Source organism: Salmo trutta, chromosome 20, assembly GCF_901001165.1.
Source record: "Salmo trutta chromosome 20, fSalTru1.1, whole genome shotgun sequence".
In the NCBI taxonomy this organism is placed as follows: Eukaryota; Metazoa; Chordata; class Actinopteri; order Salmoniformes; family Salmonidae; genus Salmo; species Salmo trutta.
This window is the reverse complement of record NC_042976.1, coordinates 41,016,004-41,034,205: the sequence shown is the minus strand read 5'-3', so window position 1 is coordinate 41,034,205 and position 18,202 is coordinate 41,016,004. Positions and strand designations below refer to the sequence as shown.

At 44.5% G+C, this 18,202-nt stretch overlaps 1 protein-coding gene, 1 non-coding gene and 1 pseudogene across 15 annotated transcripts in view; 1 reads left to right on the top strand and 2 right to left on the bottom strand.

The window, feature by feature from the left end:
• Positions 1 to 4,340: 4,340 nt before the first annotated feature.
• Positions 4,341 to 4,414, top strand: trnae-uuc (transfer RNA glutamic acid (anticodon UUC)). Its single transcript has one exon. It is a non-coding gene; the product is annotated as a tRNA-Glu (tRNA).
• A 1,387-nt stretch (positions 4,415 to 5,801) lies between these two features.
• LOC115156374 (WD repeat, SAM and U-box domain-containing protein 1-like) lies at positions 5,802 to 9,278 on the bottom strand (annotated as a pseudogene).
• Positions 9,279 to 9,594: 316 nt separating this feature from the next.
• LOC115156073 (bromodomain adjacent to zinc finger domain protein 2B) overlaps positions 9,595 to 18,202 on the bottom strand; it is an 88,820-nt gene continuing 80,212 nt past the window's right edge. For 10 of the 14 annotated variants that reach the window (XM_029703312.1, XM_029703311.1, XM_029703313.1 and 7 more), the window contains 8 exons: positions 16,881 to 17,036; positions 14,842 to 15,002; positions 14,331 to 14,650; positions 13,727 to 13,862; positions 12,434 to 12,580; positions 11,789 to 12,102; positions 11,371 to 11,514; positions 9,595 to 11,175 (listed from right to left, as the gene is read on the bottom strand). In XM_029703312.1, coding sequence (XP_029559172.1) covers positions 11,019 to 11,175; positions 11,371 to 11,514; positions 11,789 to 12,102; positions 12,434 to 12,580; positions 13,727 to 13,862; positions 14,331 to 14,650; positions 14,842 to 15,002; positions 16,881 to 17,036 — 1,535 coding nt within the window. In that variant the 3' untranslated portion in view covers positions 9,595 to 11,018. The remainder of the gene's footprint in view (positions 11,176 to 11,370; positions 11,515 to 11,788; positions 12,103 to 12,433; positions 12,581 to 13,726; positions 13,863 to 14,330; positions 14,651 to 14,841; positions 15,003 to 16,880; positions 17,037 to 18,202) is intronic. The other 4 variants (XM_029703322.1, XM_029703325.1, XM_029703324.1 and 1 more) reach the window with 2 other exon arrangements.

Here is an 18,202-nt window from a genome sequence, read left to right as displayed (position 1 = left end):
ATCACTGGGTATAATGATAAGAACATTTTCCTTTGTGTTCTTACCTTGACATGAGGGGTTCCTGGATTCAGCTAGAAATCACCAGAAAACACTAAATCACTTTCAAAGGAGACTGCGTTCAAAGAGCGATAGAGAGAGCTTGGAATGTGCTCTGTCAACATGTCCACTCTCAGAAGGAAACCCTCTGTAAACACTAGTCTAGCCAGGCCCTGATGTCAAAACACACAGCTGCATTCTGGTGCAGTGCTTTTTTAAGTTTTAATGTACATGTGCACAAGTACAGTGAAATGCCTTTCTTGCAACCTCTAAACCTCTAATACTAAAAATAACATAAGGTAGAACAAAAACACAATAAATACAAATAAGAAATTAAAAGAACACGAGAAAGTAAGTCAGCTGCTGTTGCCATACCAAGCAGTGATGCAGCCAGTCAAGATGCTCTCAATGGAGCGGCTGTAGAACTTTTGGAGGATTTGAGAGCCCATGCCAAACTTTTTCAACCTCCTGAGAGGGAAGAGGTGCTGTCGCGCCTTCTTTACGACTGAGTGCGTGAAGAGTGCGTGGACTTATATTTCCCTCACTAACTTTAAACATCAGCTATCTGAGCAGCTAACCGATCGCTGCAGCTGTACATAGCCCATCTGTAAATAGCCCATCCAATCTACCTACATCATCCCCATATTGTTTTTATTTACTTTTCTGCTCTTTTGCACACCAGTATTTCTACTTACACATCATCATCTGCACATCTATCACTCCAGTGTTAATTTGCTAAATTGTAATTACTTCGCTACTATGGCCTTTTTATTGCCTACCTCATCACGCCATTTGCACACACTGTATATAGACTTTCTTTTTTTCTATTGTGTTATTGACTGTACACTTGTTTATTCCATGTGTAACTCTGTGTTGTTGTTTGTGTCGCACTGCTTTGCTTTATCTTGGCCAGGTCGCAGTTGTAAATGAGAACTTGTTCTCAACTGGCCTACCTGGTTAAATAAAGGTGAAATAAAGAAAATTGAAAAAGTCCTTAGTGATTTGGACCCCACTGCAGTCCCGTCAATGTGGGCGTGCTCGCCCCCGTTTCCTGTAGTCCACGATCAGCTCCTTGGCACCATGCCAGGTCACTGACTTCCTCCATGTAGGCTGTCTCATCGTTGCCAGTGATCAGGCCTACCACCGCCGTGTCGTCAGAAAACTTGATGATGGTGTTGGAGTCGTGCTTGGCCATGCAGTCATGGGTGATCAGGGAGTACAGGAGAGGACTAAGCACACACCCCTGTGGGGCCCCTGTGTTGAGGTTCAGCGTGGCGGAGGTGATGTTGCCTACCCTCACTACCTGGGGGTGGCCCATCATGAAATCCAGGATCCAGTTGCAGAGGGAGGTGTTCAGTCCCAGGGTCCTAAGCTTGGTGACGAGCTTGGAGGGGACTATGGTGTTGAACACTGAGCTTTTTACGTCTCTCTGTTGTGCCCTCTGCCAGTGACAGATGTTGACCGTCTTGTCCGTGGATCCAGTGACCATCCATGGCAGGGTTGGAGAGAAGGCACAGGCTGTCACAAATCTAAGAGAAGGCGGGAAATAATTCAGTGTGTTTGACACATACAGTTGCAGTGAGTTATAAAACAACAGGGGGTAACAAGGCTGGTACCTATTATGATGGCTCAACGTGTGAAGAAGAACTCCATTGCTCTACAACGGGAGAAAAACAAACACTGACCATGAATAACGTCTGGTATTTCTAACTGTTAAGAGACTGTGATTTGTACCAGAGCAACAGTGGCGTGTGGATGGATACATCTGTTTAAAAAGCAAAACACAACAGTGATTTCTTTTATTCATTCCAACAGCTCAGCAGTACAAGACACAACACAGAAAGAACAGAAATGAAGCCAAACTTCTACTTCACCAACTAACACAAGCAACAGATTATTGAGAACGGTAAATTCTGCTATGTAAGGCTTCAGAGTAGAGACCCCCTAGTGGTCAAATATGAGAAAAGCACTATTTAAAAGAAAGTACGTATATATTACAGTATACCACCCAGTTTATTCCAACTGAATAGGGATTGAAGAAATATTTGGTCACACCTTACATTATAGTGCTGTTATTGCTGTGTATATATTCCTACAAGAAGCCTAGGGTTAGGGTATCTCTAGTCCAGGGCGTTTGTGAAGGCTCAGCATTAGCAAGCCTGACAAACACCCTGGACCAGAGCTATGGTTATGGTTAAGGCTTGGGTAATGAGAGGACGGATGGCTTTACCCCTGAGACAAGCAGCTCTCCGTCATATGAGAAGATACAGGAGAGCACAGGGGCTGACTGGCCAGTCAGAGCGGTGCAGCTGCATCTCACAGCCTGGGAATCAATAACTCACAAAGACCTCCTGTAGAGAAGACCTCACCACCCACATCCCACTGTCTGTCTGACTGTCTGTCTGTCTCACTGACCCCCCCTCTGACTATCCCTGCCCCGACCACAGCTGGATGAACAAGTTAAAGAAGGCTGTCAGTAACCACTCAGCAGGTAAGGGTGCTTCTCTAGTGCTCTCGAGCGGCTAGATGTTATTCACTATTCGGCCATCAGATTTGCCACCAATGCTTCTTAAAGGACACATCACTGCACTCTATACTCCTCTGTAAACTGGTCATCTCTGTATACCCGTCGCAAGACCCACTGGTTGATGCTTATTTATAAAAACCCTCTTAGGCCTCACTCCCCCCTATCTGAGATACCTACTGCAGCCCTCATCCTCCACATACAACACCCGTTCTGCCAGTCACATTCTGTTCAAGGTCCCCAAAACACACACATCCCTGGGTCGCTCATATTTTCAGGTCGCTGCAGCTAGCGACTGGAACGAGCTGCAACAAACACTCAAACAGGACAGTTTTATCTCAATCTCTTCATTCAAAGACTCAATCATGGACACTCTTACTGACAGTTGTGGCTGCTTCGCCTGATGTATTGTTGTCTCTACCTTATTGCCCTTTGTGCTGTTGTCTGTGCCCAATAATGTTTGTACCCTGTTTTGTGCTGCTAACATGTTGTGCTGCTGCCATGTTGTGTTGCTACTATGCTGTGTTGTCATGTGTTGCTGCCTTTATGTTTTCTTGTCTTAGTTCTCTCTTTATGTAGTGTTGTCTCACTTGTCGTGATGTGTGTTGTTGCTTTTTAAATACCAGTTCCCCCGTCCCCACAGGAGGCCTTTTGCCTTTTGGTAGGCTGTCATTGTAAATACGAATTTGTTCTCAACTGATTTCCCTAGTTAAATAAAGGTTAAATAAATAAAAACCACTGAACAACACTCTGAACACTGATGCCGGGGTTCAATGCAAGGTGCTTTATACATAAATGTTACGGTTTGTATGGAGACTTTTGCCTGTCACCTTTATAAAATGCATTTGTCAGTTGTCCACTGCTCTATAACGCGCCTTGAATTTAATCCTGGCTGTACTGTCCCTTAAGGAGAAGGCTACACACTATACATACTGCATTTTAATTCAGTTATGCCAAATGATTTATTTGCAGGTTGACAACCAAGCACTGTGGTAAAACAATTGTCCTTTTTCAAATTCATCTGATCTACATGAAATGTTTTCCTCCTGGCAAGATTCAAAATCAGTCATTTATTATTTTTAATTGCTTTTAATTTGGCCTATACAGGCTGAGTAAGTAGTGATGGCCATGTGGCTATTAAAATTCACAGCGAATAAAGAGAAGGTAATTATATTTCTAAAACATAAAAAACTACAGGAAAATAAAGGGAAGGAAACATGAATAATAGCACATCAACACCAGGAAGCAGAATTGCCAGTTCAATTGAAAGGTTACTGACATAAAAGAGAACCGAAAAAATTGACTATAAATATTCCTCCCATCCAAAAGACAATTTCCTCTGAAAGTGGTACAGTAACCATGTGAGGCACAGCGCCTTGGTATTCACTGCCCATTCTGCAGCCTACGAGTGGCCAATGTTCTCTGGTTTCATTCCCTGTGCTGCTGTGTGCTTCCTTTAGTGTGCTGCTGCCCGAAGACAAAGGCACCACAACACATCCCTGTGGAACACCACTCAGTATGCACATCTCACCCAGGAACTGCTGTTACCACAGCAACAGAGACACGATAGCCACTATATAAGTAGCACAAGACCATACACCACTTTCCAAAAGGTAATGCAAGGCCTACTATCTGGCCATTCAGGCCCATTCTAATATTTGTTCAGTTCATGGTGCTGACCTGTTGCACTCTCTATAACCACTGTGGCCCTGCTGGTCATCTATGGACGTTTGAACATCTTGAAGAACGATCTGGCCTTAATGGCCATGTACTATTATAGGTCCCGTGTGGCTCAGTTGGTAGAGCATGGTGTTTTCAACGCCAGGGTTGTGGGTTCGATTCCCACAGGGGACCAGGACGAAAAAGAAAAAAATAATGTATGAAATGTATGCATTCACTACTGTAAGTTGCTCTGGATAAGAGCGTCTACTAAATGACTAAAATGTAAATGTAATAATATCCACCTGGCACAGCCAGAAGAGGACTGCCCACCCATCACAACCTGGTTCCTCAAGGTTTCTTCCCAAGTTCCAGGCTTTCTAGGGAGTTTTTCCTAGCAACCGTGCTTCTACATCTGCATTGCTCTCTGGGGTTTGAGGCTGGGTTTCTGTATAAGCACTGTGTGACAAACTGCTGAGGTGAAAAGGGCTTTATAAATACATTTGATTGATCGATGGCAGTGTTTGTGGTTTGTTAAAAGGGCACGATTGCTTCCATTTGTATGCTGTTCATTGGATTGTTGGCTACGGTTATGGAATGGGCAGATGCATTAAAATACTGTATATCAGATGCTGATCACAATCCAAAACAAAGACCAGATATTGGATTCTATACGAACTAGTATGTGTGAAATACAGAAGAGTAACTGTAAACAATGTTTGTATACATTTATTGATTTTCAAATTGGAACATATATATCTTAAACCCACTGGGAAGATACTTGCTGGTCTTCAATCTGATATGTCTGAAAGCAATCTATTATTGATGAGGGTTTTTTTGCAGCGCTGATGCGGTTTGTTCTAAAACACTAATGCAATTATTTTATTCTGTGCAGACGACGCTGTACTCAATCTCGCTATCTATTCCTGTGTGTGCGGAGCAGAAGCCAGACCAGCCTACGTGCTATAGCATGCTGTGACACGATCCATATCTTCAGTTGACTGTCCTGTCCACAGGAGGCCAATCGAAACTGCACTGAACTGAGATCTGTGAAGGCGCAGCGGAACAAACCCAGCACATTGACTCTCCATCAGAATAATAATGTTTACTTTCGAAGAAGAAAACATAATAGGCTGGTGCTTATCTTTCTGAAGTGTTGGGAACTATGAGAATACATTTTAGGCAATATTTACAATTCAACTCTGACCATTATAGGATTAGATGGTTTGCATTGAAAATAGGAACGGATAATGTTTATGATTGATGAAAGGTAAAACAATGTTTCAACAGTTGTGAGACATTAATAACTGTGCGGTTAGAACATTTGGTTATAATAATAAAACCTTCAAATGGTTATTTCTTTATTCAAGTCCCCACTGAGACTGCCATGAAGCTCTAGGAGCGCCAGAGAAAGGTTTTTTTTCTAAATAAAGTAATTTATAGTCTGAATTTTAACTCTCCATACTAGGGCTGAGTGCCAAATGGCACCCTATTGGACCCAGGTAAAAAGTAATACACTATATAGGGAATAGGGTGTCATTTGGGATTCACCCTATGTATGGCTTTTCTCAGTTTTACACCTCAACTGGGCACTATCCCAATGTGTTGAAGAGAAGGGTGCCCTGAGGAGAGGATCGCTTAACTGAGGTATGTTTTAATCTTACCCATGTCAAACTGGGGTGCAGTGGCAGCAGGTCACCCCCAGGTTATTGGCGTCCTTCTCCACATGGAGCTGCTTCATGTCCAGATCTCACAATTTGATATCTCCAGATGGGTACACCCTGTTACAAACATCTGCCCACAAGGAGTGAAGCAGCACGCCATCACTGTGGTCTCGGTCACGGCACCAGACCTGGGAAGATGAACAGTGGAATATGATGTACAATTTTGATAGCCTATACGGAGTCGGTACAAACGGAAACATCCGGTTTTCGGGGATACCGTATCTTCAATCTAGCTTCCGTTTCCCCTGAAGCCCAGATGTGGGGACTCCATTCAAGTGTTTATTTTACACCTGCTATGAAGATTACATACAGTTGAAGTCGGAAGTTTACATACACCTTAGCCAAATAAATTAAACTCAGTTTTTCACAATTCCTGACATTTAATCCTAGTAAACATTCCCTGTCTTAGGTCAGTTAGGATCACCACTTTATTTTAAGAACGTGAAATGTCAGAATAATAGTTGAGAGAATGATTTATTTCAGCTTTTATTTCTTTCATCACATTCCCAGTGGATCAGAAGTTTACAGACACTCAATTAGTATTTGGTAGCATTGCCTTTAAATTGTTTAACTTGGGTCAAACGTTTCAGGTAGCCTTCCACAAGCTTCCCACAATAAGTTGAGTGAATTTTGTCCCATTCCTCCTGACAGAGCTCGTGTAACTGAGTCAGGTTTGTAGGCCTCCTTGCTCACACAAGCTTTTTCAGTTCTGCACACAAATTTTCTATTGGATTGAGGTCAGGGCTTTGTGATGGCCACTCCAATACCTTGAATTGTTGTCCTTAAGCCATTTTGCCAAGACTTTGGAAGTATGCTTGGGGTCATTGTCCATTTGGAAGACCCATTTGCGACCAAGCTTTAACTTCCTGACTGATGTCTTGGGATGTTGCTTCAATATATCCACATAGTTTGCCTGCCTCATGATGCCATCTATTGTGTGAAGTACACCAGTCCCTGCTGCAGCAAAGCACCCCCACAACATGATGCTGCCACCCCCGTGCTTCACGGTTGGAATGGTGTTCTTCGGCTTGCAAGCCTCCCCCTTTTTCCTCCAAACATAACGATGGTCATTATGGCCAAACAGTTCTATTTTTGTTTCATCAGACCAGAAGACATTTCTCCAAAAAGTACCATCTTTGTCCCCATGAGCAGTTGCAAACCGTAGTCTGGCTTTTTTATGGCGGTTTTGGAGCAGTGGCTTCTTCCTTGCTGAGCAGCCTTTCAGGTTATGTCGATATAGGACTTGTTTTACAGTGGAATTAGATACTTTTGTACCCGTTTCCTCCAGCATCTTCACAAGGTCCTTTGCTGTTGTTCTGGGATTGATTTGCACTTTTCACACCAAAGTACGTTCATCTCTAGGAGACAGAACTCGTCTCCTTCCTGAGCGGTATGACAGCTGCGTGGTCCCATGGTGTTTATAGTATTGTTTGTACAGATGAACGTGGTGAACGTGGTACCTTCAGGCGTTTGGAAATTGCTCCCAGACTTGTGGAGGTCTCAACAACAAAAAAATCTGGGGTCTTGGCTGATTTCTTTGATTTTCCCATGATGTCAAGCAAAGAGGCACTGAGTTTGAAGGTAGGCCTTGAAATACATCCACAGGTACACCTCCAATAGGCTAATTGACATCATTTGAGTCAATCAGAAGCTTCTAAAGCCATGACATAATTTTCTGGAATTTATTTATTACATGTTTTATTTTATTACATGTTTTATTTATTACTATTATGAAGATTAGAGAACCAAATCTCCAAGGGCGTCAGGGCAACGCAACATAGGGAGTAGTTTATGCCCTAAGTGAAAACCCCAAAGGGCCACGTTTCCATCTGATTTCCCGGACAGCAGGTGGGGGATTAACATTCAAACAGAATCGGGAGACAGCGAGCACACCCTGACGGGCCTGCGGCCAAGATGCTGTAATTTTGCCATTAGCTCACCTGTCGCCAACTCCAAAATAATCGTCGCGTCTGTGGAGCAGCTGAACAGGTAGGTGCCACACACTTTAACTGTAGCAGTGAACCCCTGCCCTGACAGGGGCGAGAACGGAAGCTCCGAGAAGTCATTCCTGTTTTATATTCGTATGGTTTTATCCCCGGAGCAAGTCGCTAGTAGTGTAGGGGAGAACGCGCACCAATACACCTCATATCGACGAGATCGTGGAGTGTTTACAGTAATGACACCATTTTGTCACTGTTGATAGGTATTCGTCCTGTAAATAAAATATAATAACCTCAGGCTACACAAGGTGGCGCAAAACATCCAAACATTAACGGTCTCAAAAGCTGTAGGTAGCCTATACATATTCACTGGATATGGAATGATTCACCAGCAATATGCCATACATAGTGTATGTGATACCTCATGAAAAACAAATCTTTGATTATTATGAATTGTCAAGTGTATTACTTTCATGGGCTTTAATAAAATATATACACTGAGTGCACAAACATTAGGAACACCTTCCCAATCAAATCAAATCAAATTTATTTATATAGCCCTTCGTACATCAGCTGAAATCTCAAAGTGCTGTACAGAAACCCAGCCTAAAACCCCAAACAGCAAGCAATGCATGTGAAAGAAGCACGGTGGCTGGGAAAAACTCCCTAGGAAAAACTCCTGAGAAAGGCCAAAAACCTAGGAAGAAACCTAGAGAGGAACCAGGCTATGAGGGGTGGCCAGTCCTCTTCTGGCTGTGCCGGGTGGATATTATAACAGAACATGGTCAAGATGTTAAAATGTTGAGTTGCACATAATTTTGCCCTCAGAACAGCCTCAATTCTTCAGGGCTTGGACTCTACAATGTGTTCCACAGGGATGCTGGCCCATGTTGACTCCAATGCTTCTCACAGTTGTGTCAAGTTGGCTGGATGTCCTTTCGGTGGTGGACCATTCTTGATGTTGAGCGTGAAAAACCCAGCAGCGTTGCAGTTTTTGACACACTCAAACCGGTTCGCCTGGCATCTATTTACATACCCCGTTCAAAGGCACTTCTATTTTTGCCTTGCCCATACACCCTCTGAACGGCACACACACCATCCATGTCTCAAGGCTTTAAAAAAAATCCTTCTTTAACCGGTCTCCTCCCCTTTATCTACACTGATTGAAGTGGATTTAACAAGTGACATCAATAAGGGATCATAGCTTTCACCTGGTCAGTCTATTGTGTCATGGAAAAAGCAATGTTTTGCACACTCAGTGTAAGTGATAGTTATAATGACCAAATCTAAAAACAAATAATTGAAAATGAAAGCGTTGCTTACCTTACCTTAATCCACATCCAAATGCTGCTAGAACCAGGTGGAGCATACCTTGTGTACGACAAGAAACGTCATAGCTGATTGCATAACACTCATGGTGACACTGGGAGTTGTCAGGTTAATGTGCAGTAGTAGGTCACCTAGGTAGGTGACGTCCCATTATTCACTGACATGTTTCTCAAATATGATATAGACTAACCTCCGTCCACCCTCCAGACAAACGTAGTAGTCCAATGTCATTAAAATGACCTTGACATTTTAAGCCTATAATATAGCATATGGCAGGACATCTGGGCTTTGTAATGGGAAAACAAATACAGGACAAAGCCCAGATGTCCTGCTAACAGAAATGTTTGTAGCTTAGAAAATAAATATGAAGTAAAGCAAAATACAGAGTTGAAAAAGATCCTTTTTATTAGATCCGTGCCACACACACACTAGTGAAAAATAATGCTCCTACAAAAAAATTCTACTTTTCCTCACAATATTCATAAATAAAATAACTTCAAGTACTCTGACTCAGGTACAAAACACTGCTCAAGATGCCACCAGTAGGCCAAACAGTGGTTATTACCAGGGTTGGGATCAATCCCATTTCAATTCCAGTCAATTTAGAAAGGAAACCATTTCAATTCCAAATTTTCTTTGTTGAAAAGCATTGAAGAGAATTGGAATTTCAGTGTACTTCCTGATATCGCATGGAATTGACCCCTACCCTGGTTTTTACAAAATGTTCTCGTGTCCTTGGGTCTGTGGCAAGGCAAATAGAGATAAATGCTTTTATGAAAGGTACTGTGCATCACAATGCATTCTATACTGATGATAGGATGTCAGAATTCGAGGCCCACGAGGGTTGACATTTCGTATACTGGCGCACGCACACACACACACACACACGCACACACACACACAAACACACGAAGGAATACAAAACCAAAGGATTGAAATAATATCCTCCAGAAACTTTTTAGAGGGCAGGCACTACCAAGATTGAGGAGACCACAGTGTTTGCAGAGGATATACGGTACAGGCAATATACATGTATTTATCACTTTAAGACTGAAATGAAACACTACAATCATTCTAAGGCATAAACAATATCCGGTGTCTTGTAACAGTACTGTATGTACACATCATACATTTTACCATCAAGACTTAATATTAACATTAATGAACAGTATCTACAGATGTGCCATTGTTGCCTCACTGTCTAGGTTATGTTAGCGATGCAAACATACATTGAAACGCAGCATTACAGTATTACCGTCATGAATCTTGTGGCTTCCTGGAGGCACAGAGCAGTGTAAACAATTCATTTTTTTTTCTTGGCTTTTGTTTTATGTTCGCAAAACATTCCGTAAGATTTTTTGTTGTTGTTTTAAAGCAGTTTTTCTTCCTTTTCTTAGAAAATGAAAAACATTTCCACTGATAAATAATTGGCAAAATTAAATACATTCACTGTAATATTATATGTACAGTTAGTTGGAAAGCTTTTGTTCCCAGTTACAGCTCTGATGGTGGTGGATTCAGTGTGGCTTCTTCTAGGAAATGGTATTGCACTTTAAAAACACCCACCCCTTTTGTCTGAAACTCTTTGGGCGCATTTCCTTTCTCTTACACAACTATTATTGTACTGTACATCACGTAGCATTACAGTTGTAAATGAATGAAGATTCCCTGGTTGCTGACAGAGAGACTTGAACCTTAGGTCTTGAAGACAGTCTTCAGACCAATACTGTCACTCCTGCTTGTGAGTATAAAGTGGTTACTGCTGGTCCCATACAGTATAGTGAGGAGAAAGTAGTTCAAACTAGCCTAGTTGGTTTGTTTTAACAGCTCAGTCCATCTCTTCTCAAAAAACCTCCTCATGTTGTGTCCTGCTCGCCCAATGTCCGAATTATCTTCGTTGAACTTTTCACAGTTATCAAAAACCAAGTTGACGTCGATGATAAACGTCTCCAGGTTCAAGTACCTGTAAATTGAGACGCATGGCATTTCAATTACGACATTTCTGAGATACAGTCCCGCAGGGGGAAAACAATGTGAACAAAAGCATGAAAAGGAAAGCCATCATCTTTGCAAATGGCCTAATGTTTACGTATAATACAGGTATCAGAATGAAATGAATAAGACAAATTGTTTTTCATGCTAATGGTACGGTACATACTGGCTGTTAACGAGTTTCTCTCGGATAGTGGAGAAGTCCATGGGTTTCCTGATGACTTTCTTGTAGCCGGGGACAGATTTGGGGTTGACAGGGTTCAGGAAGGGCCAGGCATCCTGGTGAACCTCCAGCTCAGCCAGTAGCACCCTGTGGAGTCAACCAAGAGATGACCCTCACATTAACTACAGTATGCACGGGGATGCATCAGACACTGCAGCAGCTAGTGTATGTTAGCGTGAGTGCCAGTCTGTTTGTGCTATCATGCCAACTCCCTGTCACCAATTGTCATGTTTCGCTTGACAATGATGGCAATGGAGTCGGCAAGAGCACAGACAGATGTGGGACCAGCGTAAGTGTCGCCCGTGTCACTTCCGGGGGTCAATAGTATTATAATAAGGCTGAACCCCCAGTCATAATGTACCTGCACAAGTTCAGATCCTTATCGTCGTCTCTGGCCGACGTCGCCGTCTTAGCCTTCTTCCCACAGACAGGACTAGTACTGTCCTGTTTGGACTGGTTTGTGGCTGGGCTCTCCTCTCCTAGGCTCTTCCTCTTTTTGGGCTCTTTGCTCCATTTCTTTGGAGTGCTGGTGCTGGCAGCATCGTCCTCGGAGACGTCTGCGCTGGCTACGGACGACAGCGTCCTGCTCCGTTTTACCTCGGTGCTTCTCTTCCCTCCTCCGGCTGCTCCCGCTCGGCTCTGCTGCTTCTTATTCTCGGGGGATTGACCGCTCGCCTGAATGACACAAAATATGCTGAGTGGAGGCGTCTTGCATTCGCCGAGGATCACACTTCTCGTTGTGAATTGGATGAATTGGACTTTTGATTTTGGTGTATTTTTATCCCATTTCGTTTAGGAGTTTTTGGGAGTAGGATAAACCCTTGTGATAAGACGTCGCATTTTGAAGGGGGCACCTCGTTTTGAAGTACTTAAACGCCTACGGTAAGATTTCTTACACTGGAAGCCTGAGGTTGCATAAATTCCTACATTAAGGAGCCCCTCTATTTTCTCTGTTCTGTGAATTGTAAGTAGGGCTACCTGCAACTGAAGGCTAAAGTTACTGTACCTTCGATATGCAAGCAGGACAAAACCAGTCACCGTCAGGTATTGTGGTGATCTTGGGTTTATGGCAGTACGTGTGGCAGCCTTTGTCACAGCCATCACAGAGTAAGAGCAGTTCCTCATTATCCCCCTTTCGACACAACTGGCAGTACTGCAGAGTAACACACCAGCATGCACTGTCAAACCGGGTGCTCTCTGAGGAAATACTTCACATTTAGGGCAACATTTTCCCCTCGCAAAAAACCCCAACTGTCCTATGAACTAACACATTCTAAATAACACCAGGATTTCCTTAAATAAAAGGCATGTTAAGTTTGACAGAAATAAAGGACAGGCTGCTGGTAGTACAGAGCTTCGTTACTGTAAATAGAGCTATTGCATTGTGTGTGGCATACCTCTTATGTATCGCACTAACTATACTGACCAGAAATATAAACGCAACATGTAAAGTGTTGGTCCCATGTTTCATGAGCTGAAATAAAAGGTCCCAGAAATGTTCCCATACCCTCAAAAAGTATATTTCTCTAATTTTTTTGTGCACAAATTTGTTAAAATCCGTGTTAGTGAGCATTTGAGCCTGTCAAGATAATCCATCCACCTGACCGTTGTGGCATATCAAGAAGCTGATAAAACAGCATGAACATTACACAGATGCACCTTGTGCTGGGGGACAATAAAAGGCGACTAAAATGTGCAGTTTTGTCACGCAACACAATGCCACAGATGTTTCAAGTTTTGAGGGAGCATGCAATTGGCATGCTGACTGCAGGATTGTCCACCAGAGCTGTTGCCAGAGATTCAATGTTAATTTCTCTACCATAAGCCGCCTCCAACATCGTTTTAGAGAATTTGAATTTGGAGCGGAGTCTGAGGTGTATATCTGTCTGTAATAAAGCCCTTTTGCGGGGAAAAACAAATTCTGATTGGCTGGGCCTGGCTCCCCAGTGGGTGGGCCTATGCCCTCCCAGGCACACCCATGGCTGTGCCCCTGCACAGTCAGTTGAAATCCATAGATTAGGGCCAAATTTATTTATTTGAAATGACTGACTTCCTTATATGAACTGTAACTCAGCAAAATCTCTGAAATTGCTGCATGTTGCGTTTATATTTTTGTTCAGTATAAATCTCTGGTTAAACTTTAAGTTCCTCCTGACAAAAAGTTTAAGAAAAATCTGATTATAATTTCATTTACAGTGCGTTAGTTTACAGTGCAGGTGGCCTTTTGCGAGAGGAAAATGTAGCTCAAAGCCTTTTAGAGAAGCTCTCGGAGACATTAATAACAGACAGACAGTCGTACCACTTTCATGATCGATCTCTCCCATGCGATGGACTTCTGGAGCTGCTGGATGCAGAGAGCCAGCTGGGCAGCGCTGCGGACCTCGCCCACGGCCTTGCGCCACACCTTCATGCCCGGGGCCAGCCCCTCTTCCCCCCTGAGACAGGAAACGGCACCATGGTCAGAGAACCAGCCACTCACATCATCACATAGAACAGTCAACGACAAGAATCAAGCTCACCAACCAACAGCAGTGCACAGAAAGCCAGACGAGTGCAAGAGTGTTTGGTTAGAGCAGCCCGTTTTAACAGATACTGCACAAGACTCCACCTGGTGACTGACATGCCTCATAGTTCCATTCAGGAGGCCTGTGTGCAAACTGCCGTAGTGAGACAATGAGCTAACATAGAACCACGATTGCCAGTGTTACGCACCATGCAGAGCCACAGTACAGACACAGTACTGTGAGAGACATCACAAAGGAACCAAAACCACGACGCACACAGTAGCAACGAGAGAAGAGGAAGAAACAGGCACCGAAGACACCGAAAATAACGAAATAGGCTCCAGTGAAGCAGAGGGAAGCACAAAGTAGTGTTCAAAATGGGAATCTGGATGGACCTACCCTTCACCATCAACATTATGGGATGGTGCGGGAGCAGGGACAGTGACCGTACCCAGCACATTATCCAGTTTGACCTGAACGGTGGTACTTAAGGGGCTCTTCAGGTACCTTCGCTCGATGTTCCTCTCCAGCTCGGCCAGCCGTGTTACAGCTATATCTAGCGGGTTGTTGACGTGCCGCACCAGGCTGTTGTCGCCACTGGCCCTCTCCTTCTCCCCTGCAGGCTGCTCCTCCCCGGCTGGAAGCAGCTTAGCGAAGGGCTTGTGTTCATGGTAGACCAGGTCCCCTCGCTCTGACTGGGGCTCCGCATACATCCAACTCTGGGAGGAGAAGAGGAGAAAAAACGACAGTGGTGAAATCAAAAGCTTTCGTTTGCGTTGTATGTGGTATACAGTATACTCAGCATTGTCTTTTTTCATTGCCGACTGGCTCCTTCTCCACTACGTACCGCCAGGCTCCAGTATGGATACAGTGCTATAGATGGATACGGAGTAGAAGAGCATTACTCTACCTTGACCTGGAGGCTGGCCGAGGTGACCTTCCTCTCCAGCTCCTCCACCTGCTGCAGCACAGCGATGTCCATCTCCATGGCCTGCTCCTCCACACACCAGCTCTCCACAGTCTCCTCGCTCACCCCGTTCTCCTCCAGCTCAGACTCATCAATCACCACCACTGGAAAGAGGGAGGAATCAACTCACATTTTTCCCCCCCTAAAACTAAGTTTACTACAATTATTGTATCTTAGTATGTACTGTGAAGTTTGGGAAGGATATTTTCTAATAGGGAGGTAGTGTTTCTCATTGTATTTGCCTAGCTCTGTAGAAGAACTAATAGCTAGAACTTAATGCATGCAGACGATCTTCAGTTTAGAACAGGGATGGGCAACTTTTATGGGGGTGGGGGCCACAAAAAATCTGAACTCATCATGAGGGGCCGTAGTGTGTACTCCCATCCATACCCACACATGCAGTCAGAGCCGGCCCTAGCGTTTTGGGGGCCCTAAGTGAAATTCTGCGGCCCCCCTCAACAGCAGAGATAAATAAATGACGTTTTACAATTCATTTCCTGCAATTCTACACATTTTGCCATGGGGTGTAGAGAAAATGTTGCAGTTAAAGCACTTTTGCTGCAGTTTGACACATTTTACCATGGGCAGAGAGAAGATTTTGCAATTTTATAACTTATTTACAACCACATTTCAAAAATTGCACCTTGTGTATTCTACTACTCTAACTCTCAACAGCAAGTTGAGACCCCGACTGAGTCCCCCCCCCCCAAAAAAAGGGGGTCGCGGGCCATGGCCCACCAGTTGCCCATCCCTGGTCAGAGCATAATTGGCATCAAAGCTACACAATGAATATTCAAAGCTGTCAGACAGCACCATTCAACCACGCCAACATGGTGTAAATGATGGTAACCCAAAGGACTGGTGGTAAAGACCATGTTAACTCTGACTGACATGATGCATCTTAACAATCCACTCTCTCCCTGCAGTGGGTTGACATTTCCGTGTAACAAGGGGACATTTTAAGCAGAGGTCATGTTGCCTACCACATCAGTAAAGGTCAGATTTAAAGAGTCACAAGAGATATTGGATGTGTCTGTAGTGGCACCCTATTCCCTATATAGTGCACTACTTTTGACCGGAGCCCTATGGGCCAAGTTAATTAGGGACACCACACCGTTCACGATAATTGTTTGCTCCTACAGACGGTGTGGTCGTGGCTTGCTGTATAAAGCAGACAGGCATCGAGGCATTCAATTACTGTTCGATTGAACGTTAGAATGGGCAAAACGAGTGACCCAAGCGACTGAGCGTGGTATGATCGTCGGTGCCAGTCGGCCACCTGGGCTCTTCACGCACGACAGTGTCTAGGGTTTACCGAGAATGGTGCGACATCCAGTCAGCGGCAGTCCTGTCGGTGAAAACACCTAGATGGGAGAGGTTTAAAGAGTGGCAAGAATCGTGCAAGCTAACAGGCGGGCCACAAACAGGCAAATAATGGCGCAGTACAACAGTGGTGTGCAGAACGGCTTGTCGGAACGTACAACTCGTCAGTCCTTGTCGCAGATGGGCTATTACAGCAGACGACCACACCGGGTTCCACTCCTATCAGCTAAAAACAAGAAGAAGCGGCTCCAGTGGGCAGCTATCATCAACACTGGACAGTTGAGGAGTGGAAAACATTGCCTGGTCCGACGAAGCCCGGTTCCTGTTGCGTCATACCGATGGCAGCGTCCGGATTTGGCGTAAGCAGCATGAGTCCATGGCCCCATCCTGCCTGGTGTCAACGGTACAGGCTGGTGGTGATGGTGTAATGGTGTGGGGAATGTTTTCCTGGCACACGTTACGTCCCTTGATACCAATTGAACAATGTTTCCATGCCCCAAAGAAATTCAGGCTGTTCTGGAGGCAAAGAGGGGTCCGACCCGGTACCAGATAAACTGGCCACTATAGGGAATAGAGTTCTATTTCGGACGGAAACGATGTCTTTATTATATTTTATCGAGCCTGCCGAGGAGATCTAGAGGACAAGGGGATCCACTCACCATCTCTGTTCTTGGCGCAGGCCTGGGCAATGTACTCCATGTGTTTCTGGATCTGTTTCTGCAGGGCTTTCTCTCTGATACCTCTGCTGTGCAAGGCCTTGACCAGGCTCCTCAACTCCTCCATGTCTGCCACTCTCCACCAGCCTGACAGCATCTCTACATGAACACACACACCACCATGTCAGTAAAGGACAAACCAGAACGTGCTGACTAAGGGATAAAAGCAGTGGGTGACCATCCTATCGGCCATCATTTTCTGGTCATTTCCAGGCAATTTTTTTCAATAAAAACAGAGCTAGCTATATATAAATATATATATTATTACAGTGAGGGGAAAAAAGTATTTGATCCCCTGCTGATTTTGTACGTTTGCCCACTGACAAAGAAATGATCAGTCTATAATTTTAATGGTAGGTTTATTTGAACAATGAGAGACAGAATAAAGTAAAGACCTTTAAGTCTTTACTGAAGACTTATCTCTTCAGTAGGTCCTATGATTAAGTATAGTCTGGCCCAGGAGTGTGAAGGTGAACGGAAAGGCTGGAGCAACGAACCGCCCTTGCTGTCTCTGCCTTGTCGGTTCCCCTCTTCCCACTGGGATTCTCTGCCTCTAACCCTTTTACAGGGGCTGAGTCACTGACTTACTGGTGTTCTTCCATGCCGTCCATGGGAGGGGTGCGTCACTTGAGTAGGTTGAGCCACTGACGTGGTCTTCCTGTCTGGGTTGGCGCCCCCCCCTTGGGTTGTGCCGTGGCGGACATCTTTGTGGGCTATACTCGGCCTTGTCTTCGGACGGTAAGTTGGTGGTTGTAGATATCCCTCTAGTGGTGTGGGGGCTGTGCTTTGGCAAAGTGGGTGGGGTTATATCCTGCCTGTTTGGCCCTGTCCGGGGGTATCATCGGATGGGGCCACAGTGTCTTCTGATCCCTCCTGTCTCAGCCTCCAGTATTTATGCTGCAGTAGTTTATGTGTCGGGGGGCTAGGGTCAGTCTGTTACATCTGGAGTATTCTCTTGTCTTATCCGGTGTCCTGTGTGAATGTAAATATGCTCTCTCTAATTCTCTCTTTCTTTCTTTCTTTCTTTCTTTCTTTCTCTCGGAGGACCTGAGCCCTAGGACTACCTGGCATGATGACTCCTTGCTGTCCCCAGTCCACCTGGCCATGCTGCTGCTCCAGTTTCAACTGTTCTGCCTGCGGCTACGGAACCCTGACCTGTTCACCGGACGTGCTTGTTGCACCCTCGACAATTACTATGATTATTATTATTTGACCATGCTGGTCATTTACGAACATTTTAACATCTTGACCATGTTCTGTTATAA